This window comes from Chaetura pelagica, unplaced genomic scaffold (assembly GCF_000747805.2).
Source record: "Chaetura pelagica isolate M959 unplaced genomic scaffold, ChaPel_1.0 scaffold531, whole genome shotgun sequence".
NCBI classification, from domain to species: domain Eukaryota; kingdom Metazoa; phylum Chordata; class Aves; order Apodiformes; family Apodidae; genus Chaetura; species Chaetura pelagica.
Genome location: NW_009952362.1, coordinates 4,327,286 through 4,345,460, shown reverse-complemented (window position 1 = coordinate 4,345,460; position 18,175 = coordinate 4,327,286). Strand labels below are relative to the sequence as shown.

The window sequence follows — 18,175 nt, the reverse complement described above, 5'->3', positions numbered from 1 at the left end:
GAAAGAGTGGGCAAAATTCATCACTGCTGATTGCAGACTGTGAGGAGTGGTCAGTGACCCTTTCACAACAATAGACAGAGACCCATCATAAAAAGCAGTGATGGAAGGTGAGTCCCTAGATCTGTGACTGACACAAACAAAAGAAGGACATTCCTTCTTCTGCCCTTCTCTCCTCCCCAGTGGAGTTCAGACCTCCTCATGGTTTGCCAGACTCATCCCATAATGCCCATGTCACAATCTTACCTTCAGGATTGTCCACACTGCAGATTCTTCTCTGCAGCTCTGGGATCCTGTTGAACAGGTCCTGGGGGTCTGAGTAGACGATTGTCTGCTTTGGATTGCCAGTCACCTCAGTCAGCTCTGCTCTCACGAAGCTGCTGCCTACACCAATCAAGAAGAGGTCTCGCTCCCTTGCATACTGAGCAGCTTCTGCCACTGGATCCTGAGACTTGGAGTCAGTAAGCAAGACAACCACACGTGGGAGGTCATCCTGTACATCTGCAAAGACTGGGGTGCTCCTAAAACCGTGCTGTGCAATGTACTGCAGGGCTCTGCCTGTCAGGGTTCGTCCTCCGCTGAAATTCAAAGCATCAATGCTCTTCATGAGACTGAATGCATCCTTGTGTTGGCCCACTCCAATGGGTATCCTGACATTGTTATCATACTGGGCCACCCCCACATTCACTGGTGAGTCCTGGCCCATCACTGCTTGGAGGAATCTCTTGAGGAATGCTTTGTAGCGGAGAAACCCTTCCAGTGTAACCCCAGCTGAGCTGTCCAGCAGGAAAAGGAGATCCACACTGCACTCGAGGCTCAGCTTTGGTGCTGCAAAGGTAGAGGCAGCAATTTGTCATACACAGGCAAAAAGATAAACATGCCAGGCACCTCAGCTGGGGCCTTCTGAAAGCCCTGTGGTGTGGAGAAGAGACACTGTGTCCAGCAATCTAAGTGGTTTGCCAGACAGCAGCTAAGGGACAACTGTGTCAGGAGTGTACTTTATTTTGTTTGGGTGCCACCTAAGCCTTTAGAGACAGCAAGTATCTATGGGAGTCTGGGGAGATCCCTGGACTTTTGGATGGCAAACTTCAAATTAGAAATGACAGCTCTAATGTCTTAGTACTCTGGGGAAAACACCCAGATTTTCAGCATAATGTGAAGAAAGGAGAGAGTCCAAGCACCAGACTCTCATCTGTAACACCCTGAGACACTTTGAAGTGGGATTCTTGATTCTGGCAGAAGTAACTACAAAGTATTTTCTGAAGATTTGGTCATTCTTGGGCTTCTTACATTGAACCCCCAAAATCAGGAGTCCTTCATGGGCCCATGTGTGCAGGAAGGGGACAAAAAGACGTATTTGTGTCTCCCAGTTTCTCTGTTCCGCTGACATGGCACTTGCATTTAGAAACAAGGGCAGACACACCAGGGTGAAACTGTCAGTGTTGGTGCTCTCCATATCCATGTGTTTTCTGAACATTAGGACTCAGTCACTGACACAGAGAAAACTGTGCCTGTCACAGCCCTAAGGCTGTAGCCCAACCCCAGTTGTTCCCATGGCCATGCAATGGGCACCACCATGGCAGGACATGGCTGAGAAGGAAGGAGGGAGAGCTCAGGTTCACACCTACCACAGTGGATGTCTCCTCCATATCCCAGGGGGCAGAGGCAGTGGTATTTGTCCAGTCCCTCTGGGACACACGTGCCCCCATTCTGGCATGGCTGGGAGTCACAAGGGTCTAAAGAGGACCAGGAAAGGGAAAGTCAGCAGGAGCCTGCCACTTCCCATCCTATGCCAGGGTGGACATGGCCCTTAGTGGAAAAGGGGTCAAACCTCTTGCTGCAGTTTGAACTAATTCAGGGCCACATGCACCCTCAGTCACCTCCATAGCAATTTAATTCTGGGATGGTTCTCCAACAGGCAACAGTGAAGAGAGCAAACCAGACTGTGACCTCACTTTTCACTTGCTTTGAAATAACACAGATGAAGTTCATGCAAATACAGAACTCCTAAAGTTTGTGCAGCCCCTCCAGATTTACAACACAAATTAAGGGATCAGAATCTAGTTTGCTGTTTGGACAATGTTGTACTGAGAAAAAAAATAAAGCCACTGTCACCTGATGCAGCAAAGGATGTGGCAGAGCTCAAGGACCACAGTTATTTCCAAAGTCACAACAACAGTCTGTCAATAAGCAAGTGTCAGGATCCCTGGTACATTGATGATGTTCCTGATCCTAAGTGAACAAGTGAAGGCTTCTCAGTGCATATTCCCCTGCCTGGACAGCAGTGACTATCTGCAGGCTCTGGGAAGCAGTGCAGCCTCTGCCCCAGGAGCACAAACAAATGATGATTAACTGGCTCCTCGAGCCGAAGGAGAAATGTCTGGGAGATATTTCAGTCCAAAAGAACTCTGGTCGTAGATACCCATGAGACAAAAAAAGCAGGCATAGTCTCAACTTCTTGCTAAGAAATACAATCTCTCACTCAGAACAAAGTTTTTAGAAGTCAGAGTAAAACCCCATCTTTTTATTACCTAGTTATTACCTTTCCTGCTTTGCAAACAAAATTATAAAGATGACTAAGTCCTACCTGGGCATACAGTTCGAAGGCATCTGGATGGGTGTTTTATCAAGACTCTTTTCCATCTAAAACAGAAAGAATAAAACCTAACATGAATTTAAAGATTAACAAGGCATCTTCAAGGCTGACCTTACAGTTCTTTGACTTGAATAATTTTTTCTTTGAAAATGCATTTTTTCAAGACAAGTATTTCAAAAGAAAATGTCCATTCTGGTTAGGGTGGCAAAATAAAAAACATTATTACATCAAATCTACTCTTTTGATTTTGAATTCTACTCTAATGTTTCACACTTAAAGATTATGGATTACTTTTTTTAGCTGCTTCAGAAGAGTTGTTAAACTTTTTGCTCTAAACAGGAATTAAAAGAAAGTTTTACATCAGTGAGAATTTCTTATTAAATATTAGTTCTAGTATCTAAATTATCCAGCTGTAACAACTAGTAGATAAACAAGGTTCAGACTAGGAACAAAATCTCAATCCTTAGTTGTGCCTCCCAGTGGGATTTTTCAGCTTCCTCCGTAATTTTCCTGCCTACAGTGATAAGAAAAAACAAACACCAAAAACACCCTAGAACAGAAGCAGGTATTTGCCACAGGTAAGAAGGCAGCTAATGCTGGTTCCTGACAATGAGATAATTTCTGCTTTAAACTTTCAGTCCTGTTAATCAGTTTTCTATGTCTCTAACACCTGCAACTTCATCCTGACACTGATCTTCCATTGTTCTGCATTAGGGCTGCTCAAACTCGGGGCAACTGAAACCAAACCCATCACTTTTGGGATGCTGTAAGCAAGCCACAAGGTGCTCTGTTTGCCCTCATTGGCTCAGAGGCACAAGGATCTAGAAATGTTCACAGCCATCAGAATGTGTCTGAAATAGTCCATACAACCATCCCCTAGTATATCCATGTAGCAGAACATAATGCACAGTGTAGGTCTGGGGAGATTTTCAAACAATCAGACTGCCTGGTATTAAAACAAATACATAAAGCACTTCTTCAGAAGAAAAAACAATCTCCTCCTAATGTCTGTACAACACCACTTTCACTCAGCTCTCTTTATCAGCCAAGAGAGCACAAAGCTGCCTTTCCCTGCACAGCTCATTTTTAAAGCATTTCTCCTGCTGTACTGACTACTGTGACAATATTATTTGAAGCATCTGACATGCTTTATTGGTTTTCAGCTCTAGTCCCTCTCCCTGGGCAAGAGGATGTTTCCCTCGTGCAGCTTGCTGCCATCTCCCTGACAATGCAGCTCTTTGTGTGCATCCTGGCTTTGGCACTGCCACACTGGGGGATATTTTCTGCCAGTGACTGCAGCCTGTCCATTGCAAAGTCCTTCCCAAGACCCCCAGGGAAGCCAAGCAAAGGAAAAGGGGATTCTCTGAAAGGATGAAAGCCTGAGTGGACAAAAACAGACCTAGCATAGACACAGGGAGCCAGAACTAGAAACCTTCTACAGAATAGTCGGTACAGAGATTTAATTTCAAAACATCTCAGTTCAGCTGACAGGAAAATAATCCCAATTCCATTTATAATATTTATTATATTGGGCTAATCATCTTCTGCTTCTTTGTCTCAGCTCCTCCTCTTACCTTTGGCTTCTCCAGTCAGCCAATGGTCAGAGCAGGGGGAGCCTCTTCCTAGGTCTAGAGATCATGTTTGCAGCAGTCTTCTGAGGGATTTTCATCCCAGGAAAGTCAGTGTCAGATAAAAGCTTTGTTACTGCATCTCTAATCTCCTCAGTCCCGCTCACTTTCAGAGATGTGGGTGTCCAACTCACCTGTAGAAAGGGCAGAGTGATGCATGCACCACATTTGGCTGCTTTGAGCCTTTCCAACACACATGGTTTCCAGCCAGCTCCTTCACAGTCTCCAGGGTCCTGCGTTCACAAGGGTGAGATTCAACTTTGCAGCCTGTTGCAAAGAACAAATGCAAACTGGGATGAATTTCCTGAAACTAGGAAGTCTATGTGGGAGTAGAGCACCATTTTGAAATGTGTTGGTCTTCCTCATCTACCTGCCAGCAGCAGACCAGGCAGTGATTCAAAGAGCCTCCATGAGACTCCAGATAAGAAATGTTCTGTTGAGAAGCTCACCAGCCTACCCCACTTTCTGGGGTGCTCCCTATCCAGTCTCCTTTGCTTTGCTATAGAACTCACATTGCTGAATTCAGGGTTCAATCTTTTCATCCCCTCTGGTGCTTTCATCATTCATGTATTTGGTTTTCTTCTACCTCTGGACCATCCTAATGCTGTCTTTTCTATCTCTTATGAGCCTCTGGTGGCCTTCCCTTAACACATAGCCAAGGCTATTAGATTTAACACAGCTGTATTTACCCCTCTATTCCCCATGACATGAGCAAGGACCAATATTCCCATTCTTAGAGGTGAATGGAAGTTTAGAAAGATTTAGGATCCTGTAAGCTTGCATGTATTTGGAGAGGTAATTGGCAAGCACACCATCCGGTCTGGACACCAGAAGCAGGTTACCACATAATGCAACACCTGCTAACCTCCCTGTATGTTTCCTCACACTCCTCACCTTACTCACACAGTGACATGGTCCAAGCTCAGAGCACAAGCATGAAGGAGGAGCCTGGAGAGGGGTTACCTGGGGTGGTGGTGCTGCAGATGGAGCTGCTGAGGGTGCTGTACAGGCCGTTGGCAGCATCCTCGGCATCTCCAGCGAAGAGCACGTGCTGCTCGGTGGGGTCACTGGCCAGAACCTGCAGCTCCTCCCACCTGCAGAGCAAGGCAGAGGGTCAGCTGTTTGCGTCACCAGACCCTTAGTCATTCCCAAGCAATTCAGTATCAAAACAAACCTTGTGGTACAGGGAGAGAGCTGATGTAAAACCATAACACTCTTCAAACAGTGTTCAAGATCCTGATGTATTTAGATTCAGGTAGTAGCTTTTACTCTGCGAGTTTTCTTCACCAACTCTGGTCCTCCTTCTACACCAGCCACCAAAGTAGTGTTGGCTCCATGCCTGTGTTACCCTACAAATTCCCTTTGTCTCTTTTCAAAACTCATATCTAGCACAAGACCTTCCCTCACTCATTAGGACTTGCCATTTGGCAACTCTGTGTAAAGTTTCCTACCTTGGAAACCTGATTCCCACTGCAAAAACAGTGATGTGTCTGTTCTTCAGCTGCATTGCAGGCATTGTGGTGCTGCCCTGGGACCTCCCATCCGAAATTATGATCAGGACTTGAGCGACACTTGAGTTTCTGCCACCAGGGAATCCCTTGCGGAGAATGTACTTCAGAGCCCGACCTGTCTCAGTGCTTCCACCTCTAGAAAGAAGGGAGATAAAAATAAATCAAAGCTCTTTTTCTTATATTGAGTTTACTACTTGATTTTCAAATTTTCACCCTCTTATAGTGGGGAACTGAACATACTTCTGCCTGTTGCCACAGAACACATCCACAGAGATGTCTGATCTTGCCATTCTTGTCATCTTCTTACCCATAGATCTCATCTACCCACCCTTACCTCCCTCCTCTCCAACCTAAAGTAGTCTCTAGAAGACTTTTAACACATGATAGGTAGAGTGCTCCTGCAAACAGAGGAGGAACCAGAACAGGGAGACATTTCAGGGTTTTTTTCCTCCAGCTTTCACAAATGTCTCAACTGATTCTGTTTTTCCATCTTCAAATTGTGGTTACTTGTTTAAAAGTTGCATAGAATAGCTGTTATAGAACAACTTCTTGTATTCCAGTCAGAAACACAACACAAGTAGAAAAATTAATGAAGACCAGCATCTCTAGGTGTTTTCCTCCCTCTTGATGCATAAACATGCTGAAAGCTCTTGTCAGGTATTATCCCTTTTCCTCTTTGGGACCTTCTGCCCTTCTTGGACCAAGAGCTAAGGCAGGGAGCTTGTGTCCCACCTTGTAACTGAGTGCAGTCCAGCAGTGTGCAGAGTCCTTGCCTTTTATCTCTCTGGCTGAGGTTAATTTGCAGGTTAGTTTGATTTCCTACAAAAAGCCATTTGTCCATCCTGTAGTAAAGGTCCTGAAAATACAAATGCTGAAAGCTTCTTGGAGTACCCCTGGGAACTCAGAAGGTCTGAACACCAGGCATGTGTTTTTCAGGGCTTCACCATTATCTCTTGTGCTAGGGAAGTAAACATTAAGAAAAGCCACCTGATGCTCCAGTTGTTTAAACCCATGTTAAAGGAAATTAAAATAAATATCCTCATTTGCTACGTTACTTGCCAGCTGTGCTGGTATTACAGGGAAAGTGCACCAGCCTCCGAGGTTCACACAATCTGTCAACCTGTATCCCTCACTTCTCATTTTGGAGAGCTACCTCAGTGTTTTGACAGCCCTTGAATTTGCCCTGAAGAAGAAAACATTTCTGAGGTAGAAAGTGATTAGTTCAGTACGCAGCAGCTCTCCCAGTAGTGAAGCACTAAACCCACACAGGGACTTGGATGCCAAAGGGGGCACATTCCAGTGGTGACATAAATCAGCAGGTAAAATGGGCTGCTGCTAAGCATCAGGGAATGGCAGACATCAAGCCTTGCAGCTGTGCAATAACCCTCAAAGAAAAGCAAATCTGAATGCAATTTTAGTAGAAAATAAACTACAGCTTGCCAGAGAATAGTTTCAGTTAAAGATGCTTTAGAAATCCTGAGACTAATTTATTGTGAGATTATTAAAGAATGAGATTTGCTGACTGCTGGATACCTCCTCAACCTGAGAATCTGACTGCCAAACACTGAAGTTTTATCTAAGTAAAAGCCATGTGCAACATAACACAGACCTTGGAGAGGAGGTGGTCTCACCTCTGTCCTGCAAGGTGAGGTTTGCTGGACTGTGCTGCTGGGTCCGAAGTTGGCTGGGTGAAATCAGACCCAGCTGCCCCAACTTCCCATTCACCTCCCATACTTGGAGTCTTGAACTACTCAGGCACCCCAGCCCCTGCTGCTGGTCACCTGGCACAACCAACTCAAGCTACACATCAACCACCTGCCTTCCCCACCCAGTCATCACCAGGCTGAGACCTTGCTACAACACAACAAACCGGGCAAAAGCCTTTTGTCCCCCGTGAAAACCAAGGGCAATCTGTGCTGCAAGTTCTTTATCTGCTGTCACAAGCTTTGATCTCTGCCTACAACATGTTTGTCATTGCTTTCTGCTGTTGGAGGGCTAAAATTTGCTGATTTCTAAGGTGTAAATCCCACATGAACATGAATTTCCCTCTTTCTTTTCTTGGTAATTTTTCCTCTGCACAATGCAAGAGGTCTGTAATGTGCCACCATGAACTGGACATTTGATATCACAGAGCCCAGCTCGCTGGGGACATGCTCTAGACCTGTTGATAGTTAAGCCACTAGGTCAGAGAAGACGTTTCCAGCTGTATTCTAATTTTGTCCAAGAAGCTGTGCTATAAATTACTTCCTATGTTTGCCTTTTAGGACTGCTTTTATTGCCTTCCAGAGCAACCAGAGGGAACCAAACCACAAGGTTTCAAGGCCTTATGTTCTTGACACAAACACCCCATTTGCCTTCTGAACATCACTTTTGTGCTTTTGCACCTGATTTGCTTGTTTTAGAAAACCATTTGGTTACACTCAAATTCATTATTTTCTGTCTACTCTCTGATTTTCACAGAAACTTCTTTATTCAGTACCTACCAGGCTCTTTCACTTTAAACTTCTTTTTTCAGGTACTTTTTCCTCTGCATTCCACCATTTCAGAGCACACTCAATGACCTTGTGCTCATAGCATGTCCAAACTTGTCTTTTCCTGACCATGTGTCAGTAGCTGTCAGATACTTCAGTGAAAAGTTTTGTTGTATCAGGGAAAAGACAGTGTGCATAGTCAGGCTGATGACTAAACCTTGATTAACTCAGTAAGCTGTGCACATGTGAGCTCTGAGGATTAGAAATTTAATAAAGAGTGTCTACACCAAAGCTCATTAAATTTGGTTTCTTATTGATTTCAGTTGGGAGGTTTGCTGTTTTTTGACACAGAGGATGTGTGTTTAAGGTATTACTCCAATAAGGATTTTCTGAAGCAAAAGGAGACGTGGACTTTACCTGTCTTTCCTCAGGAGCAGCACTATGAAGGTTTCTCTCCTGTTACCAGCCATGGACAATTAAAGAAATTGGTAAGAAATTTAGCTTTGGAGATCATGAGCAAATCTGGTCAAAATTAGCCAATGAACTCAAAAGCTACTTGGAAGAGATTCACAAGGAGACCAACAGTCTCTGAATAACTCTCAAAAGCTTCACTTCAGCTGTTGCTGCCTTCCAAGTGCTCTCAGCTCCATGTCCAGAGCACAGAGCTGAAGTTGAAGCTGGAAAATGTCTCACTGGCCAAAGGCTCATCAGAAGCACATTAAGGAGCCTCTCAACCAAGATGTCAAACACCCTGTTTTTTCAGAAGCCAACTGGAACTCATCTGTAACTATTTTATCTACTGTGAAATGTCAGCTTTTCATTTAAACTAGATGAAAAGGCAGAGCATAAGGTCATTATTTCTCTTTGATCTGTCTGCATCCATGTGTTGTCATCAAGGAACTTCAGTGCCAGACACCAAACATTGCTTCACTTTCTCTGCTTTCACAGACTTTTAAGCAACAGCCAAAAAGGAGGAGATTATCTTGTTTTCTGATATTTTTTTCCTGTAACATTACACAAGAGGTTTTCTTGATTTGATAAAGTTATCAAAAGCAAGACAACAAAACCCAGTGATCACATTTGTTTGCAATTTGTACATCATGCTGACAGCACCAGAAATCCACAAAAAATGTTGAGCTAACCTCTAGTCCTAATGCAGGTCACCTAAAGAAAGAGCAGATACTTGCAGGCCATGCCAGGACCTCATCTATCATCAAGACAAGTGTTATTTTGGGGTGGCTGTCATATCTTTTGTTGATCCAAATGTATTTCTTGGAGATGAAAAGTCTGGATTTTGCGACGCTCTAAGGACAGTGCTTCTTTGGACTTCTGGCTCCATTTTGTGAGATCATGGGAAGACACCCAAGTCTTAACATTCAGGAAGAAAAAGGGTTTACATTCAAAAAACCTGATCCTCTTTAATTCAGCAGATATGCATGCAGAGATATCTAGGGACCAGCAATTCATCACTACGTTGCAGGACAAAGGCAAATGTAACCCCCAAAAATGCAGATGCACACTGTCCTGCCTCTGCTCAGCCACGTGAGAACACTCTGGTTGCTTTTCCCTGGAAGGGAAGGATGTAACTTGCTGCCTGGTACAAACAGTCAGAAAAACCTGCCAGGAAGCTCATGGAAAATTCTCCCCTATTGACCACATTATAGTGGGACACTGAAAACTTTCTCCCCTATCAACTTGCACTGACAGGATTCATGTTTTTAATGGCCTGTGGATTATGTACCACAGATGGTGTTTGTCCAACCCTCTCCCAGGCATCACATTAGCCTGTGCACAGCTGAGGTGGAGACATCTGGACCTCAAAAAACAATTTAGAGGTCATTCATGGCCCAGAAAAAGAGAGGAGCTGTAAAATAAGCTGACCTGAACACAGTCCTCTTGATTCTCTCTTTCACTTCTTGTTTGGTTAGATATGAATTTAGTGGGAATTCAAGGTGGGGAGTTGAGCTAAACTGCATCATTCCCACACGGACCTAAAAGAAAAGGTTAAAGGTTAAAGATTATGAAAGGTGCCTGTGAGAGTTTTACACTTTTGGTCAATTCACAGATTTGGTAGCACCGTACTGTATTAAGATAAACACTGTTTTGTATGTTGAGCCACTAGCAATATAAATGAACTCAAAAAAAGAAAAAAAGCACTACCTATAAACAAGGCAAAGAAGTTCATCTGCAAACAACAGGAGCCTCTGCTGCAGGTTAAAGGAAGCTCAAGTTCTATATTTATCCATTCAGAGCAGCTCGTAGCCTCAAGGACAGTAAGTTTATAAATAACACCTTTTATACCAAGCCATTTACACACTGTGCAGGCAATAGTTCCATTATTAAGAGCAGCTCCCTCTGGCATTGAGCACAGTGGGCACCACAAAGCAATTATTTTTCCACTGTGTCCTCTAAAACCATTTTCTATAGTTCAAAATGCCTGAAAATGCAAACAGACTACATCATCTAGCAATACATCCAGAATATTTCACTGAAGCCTTACAAGTTTTATGGGATGTGACAAAGTTAAAGGTGAGAAGGCTACTGATTTTCAGTCCAGTCTATATGAGGATTAACAGAAAGACATGGGGAAGGATAGTATGAGAAAAAACAACCCACCAAATCTGAAAATACTAGATTTTCTGCAAATGGAGATCTGAAGAGTGAAAGATTTCTTAGATGAGAAAATTATGGAGGGGAACGGTAATTTCAGCTTCCAAAAGGCCCTGCAAGAGGAGCAGAGCAGCAACTTCCAATTTTAGGACCTGGTGTCCTGGTGGCAGTTGGTCAGGAGAAAGTTTTAAGGTGCAAGTCTAAGTATCCCTCTCATGGGAACCAGGAGCAAACACAAAACCTGCCTCTGCTCCCAGAATCTCTGCTCTGGAGAATCAGACATAGACCAGAGAGGTCCATGAAGCCACAGTAGACTCAGACCCACCCTCTGTCCTGCTTTGGGTTCCTCTTTCTGCCATGCAGAGACCTTACATCCCTGCCACTAAAGACCAGACATTTATGTGGAAAGACTCAGATGGGGAATGAAGCACAGTAACCATCCCCACCCACTCCAAGGCCCCTAGCTTGGAATAGTGTGATGTGAGACAGGATGCACAGCTGAAACCACAGCTAGATCTGGCTTGAAATCCCCTCAGACAAACCTCAGAGTGTGCCATTCATGGCCAGAAGTGACACTCACCCTGTCTGGATGGATGTCCAAGGCACCACAGAGCTTGCCTGCAAAGCGCTTAGACCTTTCAAAGCTTCCTTTGCCAATGCTGTAGGAGCCATCCAAGAGGAAAAGGACATCCAATGTAGCAGAGCACTGCATCACTAGGAGAAAGAGGTAAACACTGTGAAACTGCACTTTGTTACTCTCACTCTTTAGAAGCAGACAGTCAACAGCAGAAAGCCCAGACACACGGACTTGCTGAGGATGGGTTGGGGCAGCCCAGTGTTCACAACTCAAAGCCCTCATGTGCTCTTGCTCTGGCCTGCAGCTGTGCCAGGTCAGCCTCATGCGCTGCAAGACTTTCACCTTAGATTTCAGCCCCCCAGCCTGGCTTCAGCAGTTCAGGGAAAGCATGAGAGCAACAACCCCAACGAGCTGCTGCAACAACACATTAACTGTGCATAGAGCTGCTCTCCTGGCAAGGATGTGGAGAGGAAAAAGGCAGCCGTGCCTGGCAGGACCTGCAGCTTCTCCCAGCCCAAGGCACAGATATGAACCCAGGAGCTGTTTGCAAGCATATGGTGTCCCATGGAGCCAGATGTGCTCCATCTGCAGCACGTTTTTCAAAACACACTCTTACTTTTCTAAACACAAACTCTCTGAACAGCTCCAAGGCACTGACAGAAATGCTTTTCACCAAAATCTGCCTTTTATCCTATTTTCAGAGGTGTGTCCTTGTATCACCCCTGTCTGCATGAACATGACTGCTCCCAAGTACAAGTTCCTGAGGTGATTACATGGCAGTGGAAACTTATAACTTCACTGACAAAAACTCATTTTAAAAAGGGAGTCTGCAGACCCTGAAGAGACATTTTCAAACCATATATATGTGTTTACACAGATATTTTAAAGACACCTCTGTAGTATTTGTCCATCTTCAAGGAAAACTGAATCCTGAAGCTCAATAGAGACAGCAAGCACACCAATCTTTTAAGAGCCTTTTTGACCAGTGCACTTTCTCTATCCCCTTTATCATCATCATCACTCTATTATCACTACTTTCTTTTCCAAATCTGTCTTGCTAGCAGAACTCTATAATTAGGGTTTTCTAATACCAAATTATGAGGGATTGAAAGTTGTGAAGCATTCCCTTCTAGGTCGCTGGGTTTTCTAAAGAGGGTGACCAGCCTTGCCCTGGAGCACAGTGTTGGGGATGAGCTGGAGCACAGCATCCCTGCCAGCACTGTCCCAGCTTGTCAGCCTTGTCCTCACAGCCAACTTGAATGTGGAGAGGCAACAACTGTGGCCACCTGCCTAAACATGCACAGAAAAAACTGCTGTGTCCTCATCCCAGCATGGGCTGATCATGAAGAAATGACCTTCTGGTTGCTCTGGAGCTCAAAGATCTTCACACTGCAGCTGCACAGCTGCAGCAATGGAAAAGATGGAAACCCTGAGCTGAACACACAGTGCTACAGGATGGGGCTGGAGGGCATGCCTGGCATAGGAAAAAAAAATGTAATTTATCACTTGACAGACAGAGAGTAGAAAAGAATGGCTACTGGGAGAATCATGATTCAATGTAGAAGTAACGGATTGCACCTACGTCAAGGGAGCTGCAGGGGAATATGGCCTGCTGGCCAGCCAGAGCCCAGTCACCCACACACACTGCACTGGAGCTGATGCTGGCTTTACAGCCTGAACAAATCAGCCACATGAAAAGTCTGATCACAAATCAAGTCTGTAATTAAACATGGCTCCTTAAATCAGGATTGCTTGAAAGAGGCTCTGAAGGAACTGACAAGAACACCAGCTGGCTGGCAAGTAGCCAGGTTGGAAAAAAACAGAGTAGGTCAGCATCCCAGGAGAGCTAATACCAATGAGGGGAAAAGCTAGGCTAGGGCAGAGGCAGCCACAATGCTGTGCTTTGTGGCCCAGGGCATTGCTGGGCACTTCATGGACCAAATGGAGTCCAAACAAAAAAACAAAACAAAGCCACAAAAAAACCCCACCACTTAAAACCAACCAACCAAGCCACCTCCAAAACCCTGGAAAAAAAAAAAAAAAAAAAAAAAGAAAGAAGGAATTCAGAAAGTAGCTTACTTGTTTTAGAAAATGAACTTACACTGGCTAGCAGCTGAGATCTTGCTAATCGTCTCCTGGTCAGCATAAATTTCCTGTATACCCAACACCAGCATAACTGTGGGATCAAACAGATCATCATCCATCAACACTAGAAACTGCCTTTTAAACAAACAAACAAATTACATGGAAGCTTTAATCTAGAGCAACAAAAATGCTGCTTTGTTGTGTAGATTTCACACTTACAAAAAATAATTCGGTGACACAGCATAGCAATGTGTCTATGGGAGGAAATTCCTTCTAGTTGGGACACAGAAATCATGAAAAATGTGAAGGACCTGACTCCAGCTCCCTACATGCAGGGATGCAGCACAACAACATCTCAAGCCATGCTTAGACTCCAAAGATTACAGTCATAACACTGGAGACACCAAATAATTGCACTGGAGAAATTAATGAACTTTTAATATCCACTTTTCCTATATCAGTTTGACACTTTGCCTATAAATTAGTCACAAGTGTTTGGATTCTCAGAAAAGCTCTTTCTCTGGGTATTTTCTTCCATTCCATGTGAAACTGTTTCAGAGGTTTATCCATAAACCCTCCTTGAGAGGCCCTGATTTGGTTCTCATTCCTGGGAATGACAAACTCCAGCTGGAGACAGAAGCATCTGAGACAGAAACACTGATGCAAAATGACAACTTCAGACATACCTTGAGGAAGCAGAAAAATGCAGATGGACTCACAAGACAAGAGGCTCATGGCGACTAATCTGAAAGGAAAGGAAGAAAAAAAAAAAAAAAGGAGAAAAGAAATATAAATATTAATGCAATTCCTAAAGCAGATTCCTTTACCTGCAGCTGATCATCTGCTTACTGCTTGTCTCAAGAGATGAGTTCAGAAACACTTGGTCTGAGGGAGAGCAGCAACTTCTACCCTGGGAAGAAGGGCAGAAAACAAACACATGAAAGGGGAAGATAGAAAAGAAAGTCTAGTCTCCTTATGTACTAATGTCCTTTCCTATCAAAGCTGGAGAAATCAGGCATTGCAGGGCCCCTCCACTCCTTGCCTTAATGGCCATTAGAACTCTCCTTTCTCTTCACTGTCCCTCCCTCTCAACATTGAGTCCTACAGGGTCCTTGCTGCCCTCAGGGAGCCAGTGGAGAGCCAGCAAGGCTTCTCCTGGGGGTTCACTGAGCAGAACCATGTTCCTCCAACCTCACCATCACCTGGGGCTCCATCTGAGTCCCTCCTGTGGGGCTCAGCAGAGGGGGACCTGGCCCATGGGACCTGCCTCAGCCAGGGCTGCTGCCCATCCTTTTCACAGGTCTTCAACAACACTCAACCACAGGCTCTTTCATGTCCTACATTTTCTGAGGACTCGATTTCTGGGGAGATATTTTTTATGTATAACTGTCCAGCAAAGTCAATTTTCTGCTCGTTTTTCCTTTGAAATAAGCAAGGCTGCCATCACATTATGGATGGACTTCAATGACACTTTCAAGCATGCCCAGACTTAGACCAAGCATGTCTGCAGAGGCCTTAGCTTTTATTTAAAACCTCTATATTTATTTTTTCTCCAGATTAAAAGTGCTGGATACGCTCACTAGAACATATTCACATTGGGTCTCTCATTCTCTCATTGCAAAAGCAGATTTTCTTCATGTAGTTAAAGACAAGTGCATCACTTGAAAACCAGCTCTATTAACTAATTGTTTTTCCAAGAAAATAGAGAGGGCTTTTTTTCAGGCAAGACTTGTTTCTGCAGCAAAGGATACATTTGATAAACAGCCAGGAAGAACTGATGCTTGTTAGTGAAATCAACAAAATAGGTCAATTCCCAACACTTCAGGTGCCAATTCTTGGAAAGGGAATCTGGCAAACCTCAGGCATCAGAGCAGCAGGGGTCAGGAAATGTTTGACCTTGGATTTAATGTTCAGTACTGGCATCTCACTGCCAGAAGATAACAACTTCTGCAAAGTTAAGTAAGAGTGTAACCATGCATAACTTCTTTGGAGGAGTGAGATGAAAGAGAGAAGAGAGAGGCAGAAGGGAGAAAAGCTCTTCTTGACAGGTATCTTCCCAACATGTCCTTTATCATCTCCAAAATATCTGAGCTTAATCTTGCTAATGAGACAGGACCAAACAGTGATCTGAAAATACAGCAAGCCCAACACCACTGGCCACTGTTGTCACCTGGATGTAGAACCAGGTCTGAGAGCACAGCTGCACCTACAACAGGACAAGCACCTGGCTGAGAAGGGATCCAAAAAATACCATAGGCTGTTGTCTCTGTAAGAAAGGCAAACAGGCTTGCAGTTGATATCATGGACCTCGCTAAGACTGCCTAGCATGAGACACTACCATGAGATATCTGTCTCATAACAAACACAAATACGTCATTTTCACAGTTATCAGAACTGTTAACATTTTGCACAATACTTTGGGACAAATGTTACTCTTGCACTGGGACAAGAAAATACTATAAAATAACAGTCAGCTGCTTTAATTAATTACTGCCTTTTCACACGTCAGAGACCTGGCTAATAACAAAAGGCACCTCCAGCTCATTTTTCAAACTGTCCTCCTTTAGTAGGAGAGAAAGGAGGAAACATAATGTCACATATTCATTAACAAGCCAAGTGACCCTCCTGTTTTCTATAAATAAATTTTACTTCTTTCTTTTTGCCCAGGTCTGGAGGCAGTGAGCCACCTCTGTTGGGAACTCCAGGTGTCCCCTGTACCCAGCCACAGGCACTGCCCTGGCTGGGAGCAGCTAACAGTAGGGTCTGAAACTGAACAGGGATGAGGAGGATGACAGGGAAATGCTTAACTTCTCCTTAAAACAAACGTCACGGGTTTCAGTCTAAAACTTCAGATTTTTTTTTCTCTGAGTGATAAACAAGATTAAATTTCCATAGGGTGTTCTGCAAAACCAGCTTGTTTATTCAAGCCCCCATTCTGCAGCACAGAACAGTTTTGACAGCTTCTTTTCCTTTTTGCAATAAGGGCTCCTGTACATAAAGAGACCTTGATCTTGCAGCACTGCTCACATGGGGTCCTCTCAAAACACACTGTAGAGCAGGTCCTGTAAGACCCGTGAGTTGCAGAACAAAAGATGTTTTTCTGACCCAAGAGCTTGTGTTAAACTTATTGTGTAGTTTGTTCTGACAGAAGTGCTCATGCTACTGACTATGCCTGTGGCTAAAGCAGCAGGAGTGTCTCCATGCATGTCTCATCTTTTTTCTCCTTTGCTGGATGCCACATGCAGGACCCCCCAAGGGAGGCAGAGCCTGCCTCAGCATTGCAGGCACTCAGCAGCAGGCAGCTAGTGTGGACACTAGTCAGAAACACCTCATGCAGTGCCTGAGAAAAGGGGCACACCAATCTATAGGAACTTGTCTTAGGACAAAATGACAGCAGCATAATAAAATAAATACACAAACAATATAATTATACTGAGGTTATGAAAGAATGCAGATAACTTGGTCACATACCCTGCTGGGAGCTACTAAATCAAGGCTATGGGTTCCAATGCAATTACTGTAATTGGCTGCTATTGCCCCCCTGCCCCAAGCTGTGTAAATCTGGGAAAGGCTGCAGCTGAGTGTCTGGCTCAAGGCCTGACCTGCATTGCTTTGCACCAACCAGAAACATTGACACCTGAGGGCGATCAACTGTTGATTTACCTACATCAGGAGCAGGTGTGCATCATTCCCAAATAATGGGGTGGAAGAGGATCACACTCCCTGCACCTTGCAGCAGGCAGCTTTTTTTTGCATGTCAGCAAGAAGATGGCTCTCTCCTCAGATATAGCACCGTGCCACACAGATGCCTATGTCCAAAAGCTTCCCAGAGTAGAAAACCCTAGGTTTGTCATCTCATCTTACAAGAACAAAACCATAACAAAACATAAAATCCCCTGTTATTTCACTTGGTGGTACCACCATCCTGACAGCATCCCCTGCATGTGTTTCCTGGTTTAGCAAGAGTCTTCATGAAATAATTTTCACAATTTCCAGGTCACACTTTAATGTCTGATTGCATTTTCTCTGATAACTTGGACGCAGAGTCCTGCCACCTCCCTGTTTCCTTTCCACCCCAGGCCACTGCTGAAGGCACTTTCCCTCCTCAGAAAACAAGATGCAAAGAGGCATGAATTTATAGCAGAACTGGGAACCAGCCAGGGAGTCCTGTAGCCATCACACCACATCAGGAAAACTTTTTTTGTCCCAGGTACTCAAAGACAGGAGCTACTCTAGTTTCTTCAATGAAGTACAAGTGTCTGGGCATATTACAGCTATCACACTGGGTCCTTCAGTCCACACTTGGATCGAGAGTTGATCAAGTTGTCTTTGTGTCTTCTAAAGAAAAGATTTTCATTAAGGACACGAGACACAGCCTGTCTGAAAGCCTGCCCTGGCAAGTTCAGCACTTTCCCCTGGCCGCACCCCAAAACTGCTTGAAACAAGTCAATTAAGGCATTACAACAGGGCTCGGTCTGATTATCTGGGTGGTGAGGGGTTTCTTTTTTGTTACTTTAACAACCCAGCATGGCACTACTCATTACAGTGAATCAATTCACCCCGTGTTCAAGACAAGTCCGACCCTATCCCCTTTACCCAGCCCCGCACCGAGGCCGACCCTCCCGGCGGCACCGCACCGCCGGACCGCGGGCAGAACCCGCAGCAGCTGGAGCTCAGCCTGCCACGGCTTCTCCTCACCT

The 18,175-nt window shown here is 44.5% G+C and overlaps 1 protein-coding gene across 1 annotated transcript in view; it reads right to left on the bottom strand.

Moving 5' to 3' along the window:
- The window catches only part of VWA2 (von Willebrand factor A domain containing 2), a 23,774-nt gene that overhangs the window by 4,704 nt on the left and 895 nt on the right, over positions 1–18,175 (bottom strand). Inside the window, exons 2-10 of the mRNA XM_010007941.1 lie at positions 13,492–13,610; positions 11,394–11,527; positions 10,085–10,194; positions 5,673–5,867; positions 5,185–5,315; positions 4,356–4,488; positions 2,585–2,640; positions 1,626–1,733; positions 244–825 (exon numbers count right to left, since the gene is read on the bottom strand). Coding sequence (XP_010006243.1) covers positions 244–825; positions 1,626–1,733; positions 2,585–2,640; positions 4,356–4,488; positions 5,185–5,315; positions 5,673–5,867; positions 10,085–10,194; positions 11,394–11,527; positions 13,492–13,610 — 1,568 coding nt within the window. The remainder of the gene's footprint in view (positions 1–243; positions 826–1,625; positions 1,734–2,584; positions 2,641–4,355; positions 4,489–5,184; positions 5,316–5,672; positions 5,868–10,084; positions 10,195–11,393; positions 11,528–13,491; positions 13,611–18,175) is intronic.